The following is an 18411-nucleotide window of genomic DNA, read 5'->3' on the forward strand; positions in this document are numbered from 1 at the left end:
TAGCTCCGCCCACCAGGAAACCCCGCCCACCTGAGCCCCCTCGCCGAGCACTCACACTTCGCCCTCCGGGGCATACGTGGTGCCCGAGATGGTGAACTCGTGCAAACTGCAGGTACCCGCTTCGGCCTCGGCTACCACGAACATCTGGGGAGCGCAGAGGCGTGCTCAGGCAGGCCCTCCTCCCTGGGCAGCCAGTCTGACTAAAGCCTGACCCCAGGGTGGTGTCCTGTGGGTCTCCAGAGGAGCCACCGGCCTTCCCTCCCCCAGGGTCTTGGAGGTGAGGTGTAAGAGTACTGCGTCCAGGCTGAGGCCGGGCCTCTCTGCCCTGCCCAGGTGTGTCCAGTTCGGGCTTGTCCTTTGCTCTAGACCCATGAGGGATTTATAGCAGATTCTTCAATGTTCTGGGGCAGCTGCCAGCTTGACAGGGCCCTGAGCTGGGACAGGAAGCCTGGGTCCTTGCCCATCTCACTATGTAACCGCTGGCGGAGCACCTAAGCCTCAGTTTCTCCACTGGTAACGGGGAGAAAGTGGGATCAGAGTGCAGCTGCCCCTCCTTGCCCTTCAAGGGAATGAGTTCCTGACCTCTAAGGGAGGAAACCTACATAGCATCCTGAGGCACAGATCCCTGTCCCCAGAGAGTGAGCTCCTGCCCACAGGGCCCAGCCCCTACCTGTGCCCCTGAGGGACAGGGGGCTCACCTCTCCCAGGGCAGCCCATGTCCTCATCTGTCAGCCAGCTCTGCCAGGGAGATAACTCTTGCTTCCTGGAAACTGCCTCACTGCACATTCCCAAGCCAATGGCCAGCCCAGCACCCAGCAGGTGCTCAATAAACATCCCTTCCGTTGCACTTTCCTCCCTGCCCCTGGGGACAGCCCTCCAGCCAGCAGAGCCTCTGAGAAGTCAAGTTTCTTAGCCCATCATCCAGTATGTAAGGCCCCTACGACTTCCCTATACTGTGTTTTTCAAATCTTTATTTCAGAATCCCTAGTAGGACTGTTCAAATGAAGTCCTACTAGGGATTCTAGAAGTTCAGGGGCTGCAGGGCAGTAAAGCGTGCTGGTGCCCCCAACCCCATGGCAGCCCCTAATGGGCTTCTGTGGGGGACTAAGGTCTCAGATATAGAGCCTGGGTTTCCCAGGCCCAGTGGGCAGATTATGGGAGCAGGGGTGGGAGAGGAGTGACGGGGGCACCTAGGGAGTGGGAAATCCGAAAGCTTCACTGTCATGTCACCCACTCCTCTACCCCAGGGGCCTGCTGGAGTCTCAGCCAGACTCCCTGAAGCATGTGGGCAGCAGCCCAGGATCTGGGATCAAGTGCCAGGGAATGAATAATTCCTGCCTGGGCCCTTCCCAGGTCACTGGAGCCGGCGTATCTGGTGATAGGCGTTGACCACAGAGAGTCACGGTGGTGAAGGATAGAACCTGGGTCCAGTCCCTGGTCCAGAAGATCCCACATGCCACAGAGCAACCAAGCCTGTGTGCCACAACAACTGAGCCTGCACTCTAGAGCCTGCAAGCCACAATTACTGAGCCCTCGTGCCACAAATACTGAAGCCCACGCGCCTAGAGCCCATGTTGTCCAACAAGAGGAGCCACCGAAATGAGAAGCCCACGCAGCACAGCGAAGAGTGGCCCCTGCTCGCCACAACTAGAGAAAGCCCACGCGCAGCAACGAAGACCCAACATAGCCAAAAATAAATAAATAAATAAATTTCTAAAAAAAAAAAGAAAAAGAAGAAAAAAACAAACCTGGGTCCAGGCCCAGCTTGGATCAGATGCCCAGGCTGTACTTGACCCTCCCCTGTGTCCTTTATGGTTACCTGGCAGGGTTTGCACACCCAAACTTCAGATGGGGAAACTGAGGTCCACAGATGGGCAGTGGCCTGCCAGGACCCTACAGAGTGACACATGGGTCCTAATGATGCAGGTCCAGCCAGGCTTTGCTGCTCTGCCCCATGAGAACCTGGATCTGCTCCCCACCATGGGGCAGCACGCAGGTTCTCTCCTCCACCTCTGGCCAGAAAGGAGTCAGGGAGTGGCCCAGAGAGGGAGCCTAGCCTGCCAAGCATCACACAGCAATACCCAAGCTGGCTGCAGCCACTCACCCGGCAGACCGACATCTGATTGGTGGTGAGTGTGCCCGTCTTATCAGAGCAGATGACCGAGGTGCAGCCCAGGGTCTCCACGGAGGGCAGACTCCGCACAATGGCGTTCTTGCGGGCCATGCGCCGTGTGCCCAGTGCCAGGCATGTAGTGATGACAGCCGGGAGACCCTCAGGGATGGCGGCCACAGCCAGGGCCACAGCAATCTTGAAGTAGTAGACAGCACCTCGGAGCCAGGAGCCGCCGTGGGCCGGATCAGCAAAGTGACCGATGTTAATGACCCACACAGCCATGCAGATCACGGAGATGGTGCGGGACAGCTGCTGCCCAAACTCATCCAGCTTCTGCTGCAGGGGCGTCCGCTCTGGCACCATGGCCGCCATCTGACTCCGGATCTTACCCAGCTCCGTGTGCAAGCCCGTGGCCACTGCCACACCCATCGCCTTGCCTGATGCAATGTTGGTGCCCTGGCCGAGGGAGGGATAAGGAAAGGGCTGGTTAGCACCCCAGCTGGGGCGCAGAACCCCTGATCCCTTCAGGCTGGGGTTAGGGCTCTTATTCCCCTCCTTGGCTTTCTTTTTCTCCATACTTAGTGCTCCCAGAGGTATGCCACTATGTAGTCTCGAGTCATTACTGTCATCGCCGTGATAGTGTCAGCTCTATGAAAGCAGGGACTTGGTTCAGTGCCACATCCCCAGTGCCTAGCATGGGGGGCCTGGCACAGAGGAAGCACCAGCTGATACTGACAGTATGATCAACCAGCACAGCACAGCACCAACCCATCAAAATTCAGCTCATAAACGACCAATACAGCCACACAGGAGTGTGGCTAACCGTGATCTCAGGTAAACAGTCGATAAATATTTACTGAAGAATCCAGAAAATTTGAGCTGAAGTCCATCCATTCCCAAGGCCCCAGTAAAATCCCCAAGCCCTGGTGCAAGTGCCGGCCAGCCTTGAGCCTCTGTGTCCTCTGCTGTAAAATGGTCCAACAGAGGCCCGAGACACAGCTGCTCTGCGGAGGCTCATAACTCGGTCCCCTTCAGACAGGTGCACTATGCTGAGGCTGGAGGGAAGGTGGGTTCTGGTGGCCTCAGCGTCCCTTCTGCCCTGAGCCATGCAGCTCCTGCCCCCCCTTACAGGACCCTCCGCTAAGGAAATGACCTGCAGTTAGCCAGGGCACCCTCCTTAGAAAGCTTCTAGTGACAGCTTCTAACGCCTGAACATGCCCTTTGGTGTCCCCTCCCCACCCAAGACAGCTTGTCCAAAGCTTCCAGGCACCTGGGCAGGGTGCTCTGCTCAAGAAGAGCTGCGGGTGTATATCGCTTTCTCCATTTCTGTTCACTTCTGGGGAGACTTTAATAACTCAGTGCCCAGGGCCACTGCCAATTGGCCTGACACCTCCTTGTGGCCTCCGTGGGCAGCCTGTGAGCATCACTGGTTAAGTCCCTCTAAGGCCACAGGGGCTGATCCCTCCCACCAGAGCTGAACCCATCACTCTCCCTGAGACGAGCTGGGTGGCTTGGAATCTTGCCTTGGGGATCAGTTTTCCTATCTGAGAAATGGACTGTTCCTGATATCCTCCACCATTTTGGCAATGCTTCTCCCTCTAGAGGATTCTGTTGAGGCAAGAGAGGCTCTGCCTCTCTCCAGTTTAAGGCAGGATAAGCCTAGCAGGTAGGAGGAAAAGCTCTAGAATCAGGAGTCTGGGTCCACATCCCAGCTCTGTCACTCGCTGGCTGTGTGACTTGGAGCAACTTACTTAACCTCTCTGTGCCTGCTTCCTTGCTGGAAAATGCAGACAAGAGTACTTATTTCAAAGGCGCTGTGAGGATTAAATAAATTAACACAGGTAAAGGGCTTAGAACAGGGCCAAGCACACAGCCTTCAGTAAACACAGCTACTATTAGTACTATAAGTTTGTACGTATTCTTAATAACTGAGGAGGTTCTTTCCCACAGGGCTTTAGCTGATTAATCTAAATGTTATTATCTTTATCATCATCGTCCAGGCAAAGGCCCCAGGCATCCCAAGCACTTACAGAAAACACCATGTTCTTCTTGTCCTGGTTCACAGCTCTGGGGTCGGGGATGGCATCCGTGTGCTTGGTCACAGACACAGATTCACCTGGATGCGGAATCAGAAATGAGAAGCCCCACGTGAAGGCACCTCTGTCCCCTGGCCTAGCCGCCCCCGGTCCCAGCCTCCAGGCCTCACCGGTCAGGATGGATTGATCCACTCTCAGCGTGGTGGACTTGATCTCGATGAGACGGAGGTCGGCGGGCACTTTGTCTCCCACTGTGGAGGGAGAATGGCTTGGCTGAGGGTGGCTTTCGGTGCCACCTCCCAGGAAAGCCAGGAGGGCTCCCAGGAACCAAGGCTGGGGCTGGGAGGCAGAGGCCTGAGCTGTCCCCTGGCCTACAGTCCCCTTATCTATCTGATGGGGTTTTGGCCAAAGAGCTTTAGAGGAATCCAACAACTACCCCCTCTGCATATATAATCAGAAAGAGAAGGATGGGCTCATCCACGTCACATAATGAAAGGAGGAGACCCCCAACGCACCTGCCACCTCCACGATGTCTCCGGGGACGATGTCCCGGGCGCGGATCCGCTGCACGCCCTTGCGGTCCGAGCGGATCACCTTGCCCATCTCGGGCTCATACTCCTTCAGGGCCTCAATGGCACTCTCAGCATTGCGTTCCTGCAGAGGCAGGAAGGCTGTCTGTCCCTGCTGGCCCCAGCAGGCCACCCCCTTGGAGTGACACCCTTAGGGCCCGGGATGGATCTAGAAGCAGAGGACCTGCAGGATTCCAGGACCAAATGGAGGTCACACCTAGCAGCTGGGAGACCCCGGGGCTCAGCCCCACCACCGAGCCTCCCACCTGCCACACGCCCACGATCGCATTGGCCACAAGGATCAGCATGATGACCAGGGGCTCCACGAAGGCAGTTGTGGTCTCCTCATCCTCCTCGAACCAGGCCAGGACCTGCCGGGATCAAAGCTGGTGAGTTTAGGCTATGCCGTGGGCCAGGGTCTGCTTGCCATTCCCTTTGTGTGCTGGGTCTCTGTCTGCTCCCGTTTTGGGGGAAATACCCCTGGGGAGCCCCGGACCTAGAGAGGTCTGCTCTCAGAAGGCCTTGGCTTAGGAAGTCCAGCCCCTGCAGGTAGTGACCACCAGAGCCCACGTCCCACCCCACCCACTTTCAGGGACGTGGGGCCGCTGTGCGACGGCCAGCAGGAGGCGTCGCCATCTGCCTGGCGGTGGTTCTCGGAGCAGGTGTGGTGCCCAGACCAGGAGCAGCAGCAGCGTCACCTGGGAACTTGTTAGAAATGCAAATTCTTGGCATCCATCCCAGACCTCCCGAGTCAGAAACTCTGGGGTGGGGCCCAGCAGTCTGTGTTTCAAGCAGCCCAGGTGATCCTGCTGCAGGCTCAAGTTCACGGTTCACGGACCAGAGGACCATGATTCCAGCCAGAGCCCAGGCCTGGAGGCGCGAGACCTGGTTCAAGTCCGTTCCCACCTCTTGGCCCAAGTGGGTACTTGTCATCCTCTCCAGGCCTCAGTGTGTTCATCTGTTCCGTGGAGAGGGTACCAGAACGCTTTTGGCTCAGCTGTTTTGGGCACCTGCCTGGATAGACTTTTCTTTTTTAAGAGTCCTCCGTTTCCAAGGAACAGTGAGTGGCCAGGAGGGTCAGACACAGCTGGCTGGGCCCCTCCTGGCTGGAGGGTCCCGGAGCAGGAGTCACATGCACCCTCAGGGCTCCATTCCCTGCACGACCGTTGAGTCTCTGCTGCTCAGCCACTGGTGTTCCCCTTCCCCACCGCTCCACTCTGGCCCCATGGCCCTGCAGGTCCAGAAGGAGTCTGGGCAGGGCGGATGGGGGACAGCAACGGGGAGCAGCCTCCACGAGGAGGCTGCAGGAGGTTAAGGCCCGAAGTCTGTCTGAGGAGTCTGGAAGTCACAGAATGTGACTCATAGCTGGGGTGATTTCGCCCCCCAGGGACATTTGGCAACATCTGTAGGCTTGATTGTTACAAGTGGGGAGTGCTACTGGCATCTGGTGGGCAGAGGCCAGGGATGCTGCTAAAAATTCTACAGTGCACAGGACAGCTCCCACCACAAAGAATGATCTGTTCCAAGAAGTCAGCAGGGCTGATGCTGAGAAACCCTGTGCTAAGGCAAGGAGCGGCGGGGTCAGGCCTGTGCTTTCGCAAGCTCACTCTGACAGCCAGGGGGCAGATGGGAGCAAGCTCGCTCTGACAGCCAGGGGACGGATGGGAGCAAGCTCGCTCTGACAGCCAGGGGGCGGATGGGAGCAAGCTCGCTCTGACAGCCAGGGGGCGGATGGGAGCAAGCTCGCTCTGACAGCCAGGGGGCGGATGGGAGCAAGCTCGCTCTGACAGCCAGGGGGCGGATGGGAGCAAGCTCGCTCTGACAGCCAGGGGGCGGATGGGAGCAAGCTCGCTCTGACAGCCAGGGGGCGGATGGGAGCAAGCTCGCTCTGACAGCCAGGGGGCGGATGGGAGCAAGCTCGCTCTGACAGCCAGGGGGCGGATGGGAGCCGGGAGTCCAGGGCGGGGGGCTGTGAGGGTTTGGGCAAGGGCAGGGGCCAGGCAGGGGCCCAGGGAGGCCCACAGCTGAGAAGACAGCCCTGTGGCCCAGAGCCTGAGCCTCTGAGCACTGCCCTGACCTGGTCTCCCTCCCGGGTTGCCCGATGCCATGAAACGGGGGCCCTACTTACGAAGGAGACCAGGGCCGCCAGCAGCAGGATGCGCACCAGGAGGTCCTCAAACTGCTCCAGCACCAGCTCCCACAGGGACTTCCCTGGGGACGGGAGCACCGCATGAGGCCTGGGCCCCTGACCGACTGACCTGCTTGCATGCAGAGCTGGGGCGGCCTCAGGACCACCTGGCCCACTCCCTCCCTACCATTTGAAGAGGGAGAGCCAGAGGCCCTGAGAGGCACAGATGGGCAATGCCGGGAGTGGGGGGAGGGTGGGGTTGCTCAGCAAGGCCCCACCCAGCCGGGGGGTGGGGAGGACACAGCCTGACAGTGAATGGCCCACGATGTCGTCTGGTGACCTCATAGGCCGCCCTGGCCCAAGGCTCACCTTCCTCGGTCGGGAGCTCTGCAGGATCCAGGCAGCCACGGGAGCCATGGGGAGACAAGAAATGACTGGGTTATAGAGTGGAGTCTGAGCAGCCCCTCCCCATGTGCCCACCGGGACCTCCACGATGGGCAGGACACATCACCCCAGTTCTCTGACATCACAGAACGGATGGTTTGAGCCCAGATGCTTCCACCCCTCACCCTCACCTCACTCTGGTTGAGGAAGGTCTGGCGTGGCCTGGCTCACCCTGGGACAAGATGGGAGCCAGGAGTGGCCTTCTAGACCCTCCCCCATTGCACAGAGGGGTAACCGAGGCCTGGAGAAGAGACGGGACCCCCGAGGTCACACAGGGAGTTGGTAGTTCTCACAGCTCCCTGCACTGCTCTTTCTCAGATGCCCACCTGGTCCTGTTCAATGTCCCCCACCCACGGCAGGGTAGCCCCTCCCTCAAATTGAGAACATCGGCTCAGGCCACCTCTGACACACCTGCTTCTCCAGGACCACAAGGACAAGGCCCACAGCACCGCTGTCCCTCTGAGCCCCACCCCATCCCAGGCTCCCCCTGAGCACGACCCCAGCAGCCAGCATCCCGGGCACTGAGAAACCCGCCGCAGTTCAGTTCCTAGAGGTTGAGTCTCAGCTTGTCCCCTCCCAGGCCCTCCGCTCCAGGCAAGCTCAGTGAGGACCCAGCCGGCATGCCCAGGCCCAGACCATAGAACATTTTGAAGAACCATGTTTCCAAACACCACCAGGACCTGCTGTCACTTTACAGGCTCCACTTTTATCTCCTGTTTCCCGAAGTACCTATGTTACAGGTGGAGCTGGCTGCCCCAGTACCTGAAGTCTTGGACTCTTCCCAACAGCCTAAAGGGGAGGCAGGTGGGAATTCCGACCCCGTTTCGCAGGTGCAAGAGCTGAGGTCCAGAGTGGATTCGTGGCTTGAACAAGGTCACACAGCCAGCAAGGGTACCTGTGGGTCTGTGGAAAGGGGCCCTGGACGGGCTTCTCCCTCCTCCTGCCGAGCTCGGGACCTGCCCACGGCTGTCTGAGGCCCCTCCCAGATCAAGCCTAACTGAGCCTTGCCTCCTCCTGCCTACCTCCCCGGCCCCCACCCCGGGTGGCTCGGGAGCTTGTTAGCATGCAGAATCCGAGCCCCACCCCAGGCTGGCTCTCCCTCTCTCCTCCTCCCTGACATGCGTCCTTGCCTCTGTCCACCTGCTTTCAGCTCGAGCACCTGCCAGCATTTTTTCCCATGGGCACCTCTCCCCTGACCATCTGTTTCGAAGGTCTGGGGTCTGCACCTGGCAGCTGAACCATGGGGAGTAATAAGCAGCTCACTGGGCTGCAGGAATCCAGGAGGAACACATGTAACCTAAAAATACACTTTCTAGCATTTTCTCCAAAGTCCTATTTTAGGCAATGGCTGACATTTTCCGTGGAAAATGTAATCTCCAGTGTCCTGCGTTGAGATTAAAATCAAACAGACTTTTTCCTTCTGATCTATTTAGCTGAGGCGAACAGGAAAGGCGGGGGGAGGGCCAGGCCTGGTTTCTGGGCCAATTCTCCAATGGAGCAGGGTCCTTTAGAGGTCATCTCAGCCATGCCCCAGCCTCATGGCGCACATCAGCCTGCTTCTGCCATGCTCGACCCAGGAGATTCCTCAACCCCTCACCTCTGCAGGTGTCTTCAGGGTTCCTGACCTAAGGGACAGTGTATCCGTAAGTCTCACCTGAATCCCTCCTGCTGTCTCCCTGACCCCTCCCTCTATCTGGCATGTAGCCCCTTGACCACCATATTCCTCAGGGCTTTTTTGCTGGGTAGGAGCGAGGCCTGGGGTTGGGAATCATGTTATGCGACACACATACCAGCTCTAGTCCCCCCTGCAAGCTGCCCTCTGCCTGCAGGTCTCACCAGTTCTCCTTTCTCTCCCCTTCCACCTGGATCTCCCCTTCTGCTGACCCACAGCTCGATCCAGAGTCCACTCTTGGTGGTGGTCATCATGCTGTTCCCCAAATACTTCTCATTCTCCCCACCTTGTGGGCACACAGTAGGACTGCACGTCCCAGCTTCCTGCGTGAGTTGCAAAAAGAAGGATGTATATTCGGGCTGGAATGTTGAACTGCTGGAGAAGGGCGCCGTCCAATGGAAATTTCTGTGATGATGGAAGGGTCCTATAGCCGCACTGTCTGATACAGTAGCCACCAGCCACATGTAGCTACTGAGCACTGGGAATGTAACTAGTGTGACTAAGTAGCTGCAATTTTTTTTTTTTTTTTTTTGCCACACCTTGTGGCTTGCAGGATCTTAGTTCTCTGACCAGGGATTGAACCCAGGCCCCCAGCAGCAGAAGCACGGAGTTCTAACCACTGGACCACCAGGGAATTCCCTACATTTTAAATTATACTTAATTTTTATTCATTTAAACTCAATCAGCCACACAAGGTTAGTGGCTGCCCTATTGGACAGCACAGTCTGGAGCTCTTTGACCCTCTGCTACATCAACCAGCACCTGTGCAATGGTGTCTGCTTTGTGAACCTGAGTCACAGAGTTGGGAGACACTGAGCCCCCAGATGAGCTGCACTGAGGTACATATATACAGTGTGAGCAAGAAATGACCTGGATCGTTTCAAGCCACTGAGATCTGGGGGTTGTTACTGCAGCATAACCTAGCCGATCCTGACCAATGCCCCCTTCTCCCCAGACCTGGCCTCTACCGCAAGGCTCCCCTTTCACCCCCATCCGCTGCCCCTGGTGGAGGCTCAGCCAGCCATGAGGTCACCACAGATGCCCTGCCCATCCCTGAACGAGGGCCATCCCTGCTCATGTAATGCACATGCTTCCGGTCCTGCCTGAGTAGCTGGCTCCCCGTGGGGCCCTGAGCCTCATTTGGAAGACGGAGTACCCACCCCCACCCAGAAGGGCTGCTGTGAGGATCAGCATTAGTAGCATTAATATTAATAAGTCACATTTATTGAGCACCTACTATATACCGAGCAGTGTGCCAGGTGCTTTACCTACTTCATCTCCGGAGATAAACGCGAGGGCGTTGTGTGCCCAGCAGATGAGAAGGTGCTCCACAGACAGAATAATCACTTCCTCATGTGCATTACTCTCTTGTGATTCTCAAATAACCCGGAAAGGAGGATACAATTATCATTCCCATTTTACAGAGTAGAAGTACAGAGAGGTTGAGTGACTAGTTCATGGTCACACAGCTGGGAAGTGGCAGGGAAGCGTTTTGAGCTCAAACCCCTGCTATGGACCTCCTGCACTCACACCTAGGCTGTCCTGCCTTCCCACCCCAGTGGTCCCCCTGTCTCCCCCCAGCCAAGGTCACCTGAAAGAACGTAATATCCCATGTCCTGATTGTTGGGCTGGATGTCCTCATCCCATCAATCGGTTCATCCTTCTATTGTGGCCCTAGAGCCATCAGCCCAATCATCCCGGCCCAAAGGCTCTTCCTCACGAAACAGGTGGTGTTTTGGGGGTTACTAGGCCGTATCTGCTCAGGCCTGATCTGCTTCAAACTCCAATCCTGCCAAGACTCTGAACAACCCAGTTCTCCCCTCACATGAATTAGTTCCAGGGCCACGGTGGGGGACCCAGGGGCTAGGAGAGCACCTCCTCCCCTTCCCAGGCATTCCTGGAAGATGCTGGTTCCCCCTTGCTATCTCCAGGCTGCATGTGGTGGGGCTGAGCCAGTTCCCCTTGAAATGATGGCATTGGGCCCTCAGCAGCACCAGATGCCCCATTTGTTAAGTGAGAATGCCCTGGCCCTGCCCACCTCTTGGTGCCATCTGCCAGGCTGCATGGGCCAAGTCAGTAACAGGAGGTGCTGCCCCTCCCAGACCCCAGCTGGGCCAGCCTGGGGGCATATGAGCCCCCACTATTCTTGTCTGGACCTCTCACATGGTGGCTTCTCCTGGCCGAACCGTGCTCTGGGTCACTGTTGCCAGACTGAACCAGCCCACGTCCACAGATGCCCGATGCGGAGCTGGCCCGGAACGGCCTGGGATGTGATTAGAGAAACTCTGCAGCTTAGAGCAGAGAGCCTGGTCCAGAGGGCTGGGGTTCAAATCCTATATCTTGGTAGTTCTGTGGCCACAGGCAAGTCACTTTAACCCTGGCTGTGCCTCAGTTTCCCCATCTGGAAAATGGGGGTAATAATAGTAACTACCTCATAAGGTTGCTGTGAAGATGAAATGATGTAATATGTATGAAGAACTTAGACTAATGCACAGCACATGGTGAATGCTCAGTAAACATCAGCCATAACAACAGTTAAGAGGATGGAAGCTCCAGTGTCCCTAGCACCTGGGACAGCGCCTGGCACACAGTAGGTGCTCAATAAAACTCTGTGAATGAATGAATGACCCTGCCCTGCTCACAGACCTTCAGTGGCTCTCCTGGACCTACAGGATAAAGACTAACCTTAACAGGGCTTTCAAGGTCTTCCTGGATTTGCCCCAACCCACCCTTCCAGAATCACTCTCATATCTTAGACGTCTGTCCCTCCCTCTGCCAGCCAAGTGAGATGCCTCAGGATTGCTACTACATCCCCTGGTTTTGCGAAAGCTTTCCCCCTCCACGATTTTGTTTCGCCATTTTTTCTGTGCAGGGTACCTCCCCATTTCCTCATCTGAACCTCCAGGAAGTCTTCTCAGAAAAGCTCTGCTCTCAAGGGTCATCAATGTTGCCTTCTGCTTCCCGCCCCGGAGCACCCCCAGGGCAGGCAGGGGCGGAGTCATCCCTGGGTCCACACAGAGCCTCACTGAATTGTTTATTCGGTTGCCCCATGGTTCAGCCCTGGACCCTGGGCCCACAGCCCAGAGCCCAGGAGAAGGGGGGTGCAGGGCCAGGGCTGCCCCCAGGCTCCACACACCACCTGCTCCCCTAATCCCCCCTCGACTCCTTCCTTCTCACAACACTGGAAACTGGTATTTCGGCTTCTAAGTGTTGGTTCCAGTTGGGAGAGGCAAGTGCTCACCAAGGTCTTCCTCAAAGGTAAATTTACAGAGCAATTAAATCCTCACTCACAAAGTCAGGGAGAGACCTTGGCTGGCAGACCCCACCCCGCCCACCTGGCCTGCCACCGTCTCCAGGCCCCACCCGGAGTGGATAACCTCTGCCCTGCTGCAGCCTTACTGGCTGACCAGGCCCAGACGCGAAGTGTTTGCTGGGCATCCTCGGTGCTGTGGGCAGACCCAGCCCCGCCTCAGGGAGCTCCTGGTGCAAGGGCTTGGGGTTCTGCAGGGGCAGGGCTGGTGCTGTTCCTGAGAGGGGGCACTAAGGCTGCCCAACAAGGGTGTGAGAAATGGGGTGAAACCTGAAATACCCGCCTCAGATCCGAGTCAGTTCACATCTGCAAGGCCCTTGGGGGATCTCAGGGGCCTGTCTCTGCCCTACTGACAACACTGGGGCCAAGGAAGCGGGTACCTGGGCTGAGGGCAGGAGATAAGGTCAGAGTGGAGACCCCACCGGCAGGAATCTAAATCCGGACTATCCCTCCCACCTGGCACCCCTGGAACTCTGGTACCCACTGTACAGATGGGCAGGCTGAGGTCCAGGAAGGCAGGCTCCAGCCCCTGTCACAGCTCCTCCCCCAGCTCCCCTAAACAGAGACACCGCCCCTCCCCCACAGAGACTTCCTGGGACCTCGCCTGACTTCCACATCAGTGGGCTCTGGGGTGAGGGTGGCTTAGGTGTTGGCCCGCCCGCTTGGGGGGACACCGCCAACCCAGTCCTGCCTCCTGCCTAGGCTCACGTCCAGCAGGGGTGATAGGCAGCCCATCCACGGACATGAGGAGATCAGATGGCTCCTGATTATAGGAAAAAATGCCCAACATGACTGGCAAACAGAGAAATGCAAAGTAAGACTATGAGAGACTACTCTTCCATGAGATTGGCGTCCAATAACACACTGTGCTGGTGAGGTGGTAGGGAAATGGGCAGGTCAACTGGTGCAACTTTATGGAGAACAATTTAGCAACAGCAGTCAAAATTTAAAATACACATGCCCTTTGACCCAGCAATTCCCCCTCTAGGAATTTATCCTTTGGAGATATTCACAGTGTGTGAAATGACATGGGGACAAGGATGTGCCTTATAACGTATGTGTGATAACAGAGGCTTCGAACAACCCCAGAGCCCATCAAAAGCTCGGGTGAAGAAATGCTGGAACAGCCACATGATGAAACTCTGAGTGGCCACTAGGAAGCCCAAGGATGCTCCACGTGGAACCATCTGCAAGAGTGACTCTGTCACGTGGAAAGCAGGGGCAAAACAGCCCCCCAAATCCACTCCCTTTCATGTAAAAAAGATCATCGATCACAGACCCAGAGGTGTGTGTGCACAGAATATCTTGGGAAGGAGATACTGGGGTGGCTGGGAGTGGGTGATTGGGGACAGGGCTGGGGAGAATTTACTATATACTTTTTGTACCTTTTGAATGTGGTACTGTGTGCACATTTTTATTCAAAAAAATAAGTTGAAGGGATGTAGAAAGGCCCCTCCAAGAAAGCTGAGTCCTGGGTACCTCTGGGGTCTGCAGAGAAAGGCGGCTCACAGGAGGCCAGGAGTCTCCCACTTACTGCCCTGTTGGGGCCTCAGAGGACATGGCTACTTGCTGGGGTTGGGACAGATGGGGGGGAGGGAGGTGCGACTCCCAGTACACTCACTGACTGAGGCCCCTCCCCCAGCTCTGAGGAGTGGGGAGGGAGGATCCCCAGCCCCTGCTTCCCCTCTTCCTGTGCTGGCAGAACTTGTGAACTTCAAGACTTAAGCAAATGACTTCCTTGTGGTTTCCAGCCTAACGACCTTGCAGGTGCATAGACTCCTGGGGTGGGGGAGGACACTAGTCCCTGGGGTGTTCCCTCCACCTGCAGGTCCCGCCCCCTCCCCCCCCACCCCCGTTTCTGGCCCAGAGCCAGGCCCAGCTCCTTCTGCCACAAGAAGGGATGGCTTGGTGTACGCAAACACTCACAAACGTCTGGCATGGGTCCTATCGTAGCCTCACTTATGATGAGCAAATAGAGGCACCGAGAGGCAATTCGGTTTATCCAGGATCGCACAGCTATGAAAGGGCAGAGCTAGGGCTCACAACCCTGTCAGCCTCACCCCAGAGGCTGCGTGGGTAGAGAACGCGGGACACCCGCACCTCCTCCTCAGGCCGGGGCTCGGCTGGGGGAGCACGAGGCAGGAAGGGGCAGCCGGCTCCCTTCTCCTCACCTGATGACTTCCAGAGCCCTGGAATGCTTCCCGAGGAAAAAGCCCTTAGGGGCCCCGCGGGGGCCGGGGGCAAGGCTGTACTAGCTCCTGTCTAGCTGATCCCAGCTCCTAGCACAGGCCCCAACACCAGGGTCCCAGAGTCTGCAGAACCGATGACCCCCTTGAACAGACGGGGGAACTGAGGCCCAGAGAGGGGCAGGCAACCAGTACCAGCTCTACCACTTACTGTGTGACCTTGGGTAAGCTGTCTAACCTCCTGGTGCCTCAGTTACCTCCTCTGTAAAATGGGGATGACAACAGCTGTTTTCATAGAGTTGTTTTGGGGAAGGAATGAGACAAGAGGTGAAAAGTGCTATAAGACCAATGCCTGGCACGTAGTATCAATAGGTAGTCAGTGAACAGGAGCTTTCATTTTTACTACCATCGAAGCACAGAGGAACCAGAGGAGCCCAGGAATGGCCCCCCAGCTTTTCCTACCACCCTCCCCAAAATGCACATCCACCTCTCTGGACCTACACACTGTACCAACATCCTTATTCATCACCCCACACAGATGCTCAGCCGCCAGGGCACCCCCAAATCCTCTCACCTAGACAAAACAACATGGGGGGAACTAGAGGCTCCCTCCTTCCCAGCCACCTTCCCCTCCTCATGAAGACATGGGGGGCCAGAAAGGAGAAGGGTGTTGGCCAGGGTAACGCAGGGCAACATCTGTGTGATTCTGGAGGCAGAACCAAGGGCTGGATCTCCAGCTTCCCTTGGGAATCAGGACTCCCAAGCTGGAGGCCACAGCAGCACAGAAGAGGCAGTGGAACCCCAGACCTGCTGCCCCAACCCCCAGCCCCACCCATGGGCTGGGGGACCAGCCCTGATGCCCTGCGCTCCTGCAGTGAGGACACCCTCCCTGCCAAGTCACTAGTAGGGGATATTAAATAATATTTATCTCCCTAGTTCCTCCCACAGCTCAACTAAATATAGCAACTAATTTTTTCGAAAAAGGATTTCTGCTCCAGAAAGATAATATTTATATAAGAGGTGGTTGTCATAAACCAATACAAAACCCAAAGCTCCCTTTCTGACAGCTCTTCGTAATTTTCAAGCCAGCCCTGAGCAGTGAGACACACAGGCCAGAGAACCTTCCTTCCGGCTGGCGGGGAACCCTGAGAGGGTGAGGCCCCAAGTTCTGAAAGGGCGTCGGTCCAGGCTGCACTCTGGGGATCGAGGCGACATTTCTCTCTGGACCCCTAACACTCTGCCCCGTGCCCTGGGGGTGGGCCAAAGGGGTGGCAAATCCTGCCTGCAAGCGACCTGGGGAGGGACCTCTACATCTTCTACCATCTCTGGGTCATATCTGGACAGTTCTGGCACTTGCCGTGCTTTTTGGCAGGTGGAGAATCCCACACTCCTTTGAACATGAGGAAGAACGATACCTTTCCCTCCCAAACAGCAACAGCATGAAGGCTCCCTCGTTGCCCGGAGATGGGCAGGCGTGGCTCCAGGTCACCCAGGAAGGAAAGGCCTCCCCAGGCAACTCCCTGAGTGAGGCCTTGAACCTGCCACCCCCAAGGAGGTGGGTCTCCCGCCTCAGCAGTTCAAAGACCCCACCGACTCCGCCAGCCACATCCGCCTGGGGGTGCAGAAAGAGGAAGACCTGGGGGTGGGGTAACCAAGCCTGCCAGCTGACAAGCTGCACCTTCTGGGCGTTTTACTGAGCCCTCGTGGGAGACCCTCGGGGTCAGCTAGGAGGCTGGGCCTCAGAGTCCCCGGCTGGTCCCTCGCCGGCCGACCCCGATGTGTGCACCTGCACGACTCCGGCCGACTGCGGCGGCGCGGGGATGCAGCGCTGAGCGTCGATGGGGGTGGGCGAGGGCCTGCAGGAGTGAACTGGGACGCGGGTGGAGGTGGGAAGCCCGGAAGGGCCGCACGGGTCCCTGGGCCCGGAGAGAGGAGAGCGGGGCAGGGGAGCCAGGCGTCCGGTCTCCGAACCCGGAACCCGCACCCCCCCCCTTCCCCTACGAAGGTACCGCGCAGCCCCGCCGGGAGCCCCAAGGGCATCTGCAGAGGTTTCCGGAGCCCTCGCTTCCTGCCTGCCCGCCCGCCCGCGGGGGCCGATGGCTGGGAGGAGAGAGGACCGCTCCGCAGCCGCGGTGCCGCGGCGGGGGTGGGGGTGGGCGCAATACGGAGACCGCGGCGCACGCGGCCCCGGCTGCCCCCGCGTGGCCCGCGCTCTCACCGTTAGGACCATAGCGCTCCCGCGCGCCGGTCACCTGCTCCGGGCTCAGGCCGCCCTCGGCAGTCACCGAGAAGCGGCGCAGCACGTCGGCGGCCGGGAGCAGGTGCGCCTCCTCCATGCCGCCCCCCCCACGGCAGTCTGCGCCGTCGGCACAGTCGGGGTCGCCTCTCCGCGGGGATACTGCGCGGGGGGCTCGGGCCCCGACGGGCGCCGCGCGAGGCCAGGACCGCGCTGGAACCTTCCCCGACGGCAGTGGCGGCGGCTGCCCGGCCCGCGCCAGGATGCTGCGCCCCGGGCTCCCTCCCAGGGGCGGGGCAGCCCGGGGCCCGCCCCCGCACTCACACCCCTTCCGGCCGCCTTCGGAGCCCTCCGCCCCGCCCCCGCAGGGCCCCGGGGCGTGGAGGCTGAGCTGCCTGCCCATTCTGCAGAAGGGGGAACTGAGGCCGCCCACGCGGAACGCGCTGAGCTTGGGGGAGCCGAAGGAGCGTGGTCCGGAAGGGCCTCGACCACTGTCCACAGGGCAGAGAACTGGGGAGGGCTGCTGAGCGCGTGTCTCTGAGCTGCCTTCTTTTGAGCCCTCTTGGGTCCTGGGAAGTTGCAAAACGGGGATGTCCATAGAGGGGCTTCCTACCCCCCTACTCGAATTTTGCAAAGTGTGACCCTGGGTCTAGAGGGAACCCAAAAGCCTGTGAATAAGCAAGACTCCTCTGGAGATTACTTGATGTTTTCTTCTTTTGATGTTTATGCTTGCTTTATTGTTTTCCTAAAGTCCAGCGAAGAGCGGTTATTCCTCACACAATCAGAACCTCTAACAATGACCCAGGATATAAGAAAGTAAACCAGTCTTGCTACCTTACACTCACAACTTCACCCCAGCAGGAAACGTAACTGCCAGGTGGGATGAGGGTTCCCTGGAGAAGTCTGAGGGTGTGGGGTGGAGGCCTCTGACCAGGCCCCCAGGGAGAGTGACCCTGGCGCAGGGCAGGGGAGGGAAGAGGAACCCCTACTCCGGTGCTCCCTGAGCTCCAGTCTGTCCAGGGGTACCAGGAGGATGGCTGCAGGTCAGGGAAGCAAACTGTGGGAAGGCAGAAACCACTCACCCCGCCAAAGGGAAGAGCAAAAAAGAGCAATCTGCTTGCGCCGCTCCAGCCTGAGAGACCCAGCCAGTCTCACCCACCCACCATCATACCCCTACCGGTGGCCTCTGCTGCCCAGAGCTCTGGGATCCACCTTGGTGGCCCAAGGTCAGAGATTCCAGGACTGAGCCCACTCAGCCGGCTGTTCAAACCCCAAACCCTACAGTGCCTCTGCAAACAGAAAGCCTTCCGGGAGACTGCAACTGCAGACACACAAGCCCCAGCTTCCAACCTGGCCCCCCCTGCTGACCCCTACCCAGTGTCCCCCCAGTTCCTGATCTCTTCCTCCCAGGATGGGGCCATGGTCCTCCTCCTCTCTCTCCCCTTTGCCATTACTCCTTGAATATAGAGATATTGAGTGAGGGCTAGCTGGCGGAACGGTCCAGTCCTTTGCTGCTTTTGACAGGTCACCCAGACCGACTCCAGGGGCATCAGCTGGGGCTCAGCCTACTGCCGTTGAGATAGGGGACTGCTGGTTTTCTGGCTGTGGCTTCTTGCAGCCCGACATTTTAGATCTCCAGTCCAATATTCCCTGTATTTCCACCCTCTCCCTTTCTTCCCCCACCCCTGTAGTGCACAAAGACAGCCCTACCTGCATC

At 58.0% G+C, this 18411-nt stretch overlaps 1 protein-coding gene across 6 annotated transcripts in view; it reads right to left on the reverse strand.

Annotated features, from left to right (window-relative positions):
- ATP2A3 (ATPase sarcoplasmic/endoplasmic reticulum Ca2+ transporting 3) overlaps nucleotides 1-16971 on the reverse strand; it is a 34120-nt gene extending 17149 nt beyond the window's left edge. For 5 of the 6 annotated variants that reach the window (XM_082443818.1, XM_082443820.1, XM_082443822.1 and 2 more), the window contains exons 1-9: nucleotides 16677-16971; nucleotides 7216-7233; nucleotides 6847-6929; nucleotides 4985-5089; nucleotides 4665-4803; nucleotides 4320-4400; nucleotides 4144-4229; nucleotides 2105-2569; nucleotides 56-144 (exon numbers count right to left, since the gene is read on the reverse strand). In XM_082443818.1, the coding sequence (XP_082299944.1) occupies nucleotides 56-144; nucleotides 2105-2569; nucleotides 4144-4229; nucleotides 4320-4400; nucleotides 4665-4803; nucleotides 4985-5089; nucleotides 6847-6929; nucleotides 7216-7233; nucleotides 16677-16794 (1184 nt within the window). In that variant the 5' untranslated portion in view covers nucleotides 16795-16971. The remainder of the gene's footprint in view (nucleotides 1-55; nucleotides 145-2104; nucleotides 2570-4143; nucleotides 4230-4319; nucleotides 4401-4664; nucleotides 4804-4984; nucleotides 5090-6846; nucleotides 6930-7215; nucleotides 7234-16676) is intronic. The other variant, XM_082443823.1, reaches the window with a different exon arrangement.
- Between the last annotated feature and the right edge of the window lie 1440 nt (nucleotides 16972-18411).

The sequence above is a fragment of the Balaenoptera physalus genome (genome assembly GCF_965194825.1).
Source record: "Balaenoptera physalus genome assembly, chromosome: 20".
In the NCBI taxonomy this organism is placed as follows: domain Eukaryota; kingdom Metazoa; phylum Chordata; class Mammalia; order Artiodactyla; family Balaenopteridae; genus Balaenoptera; species Balaenoptera physalus.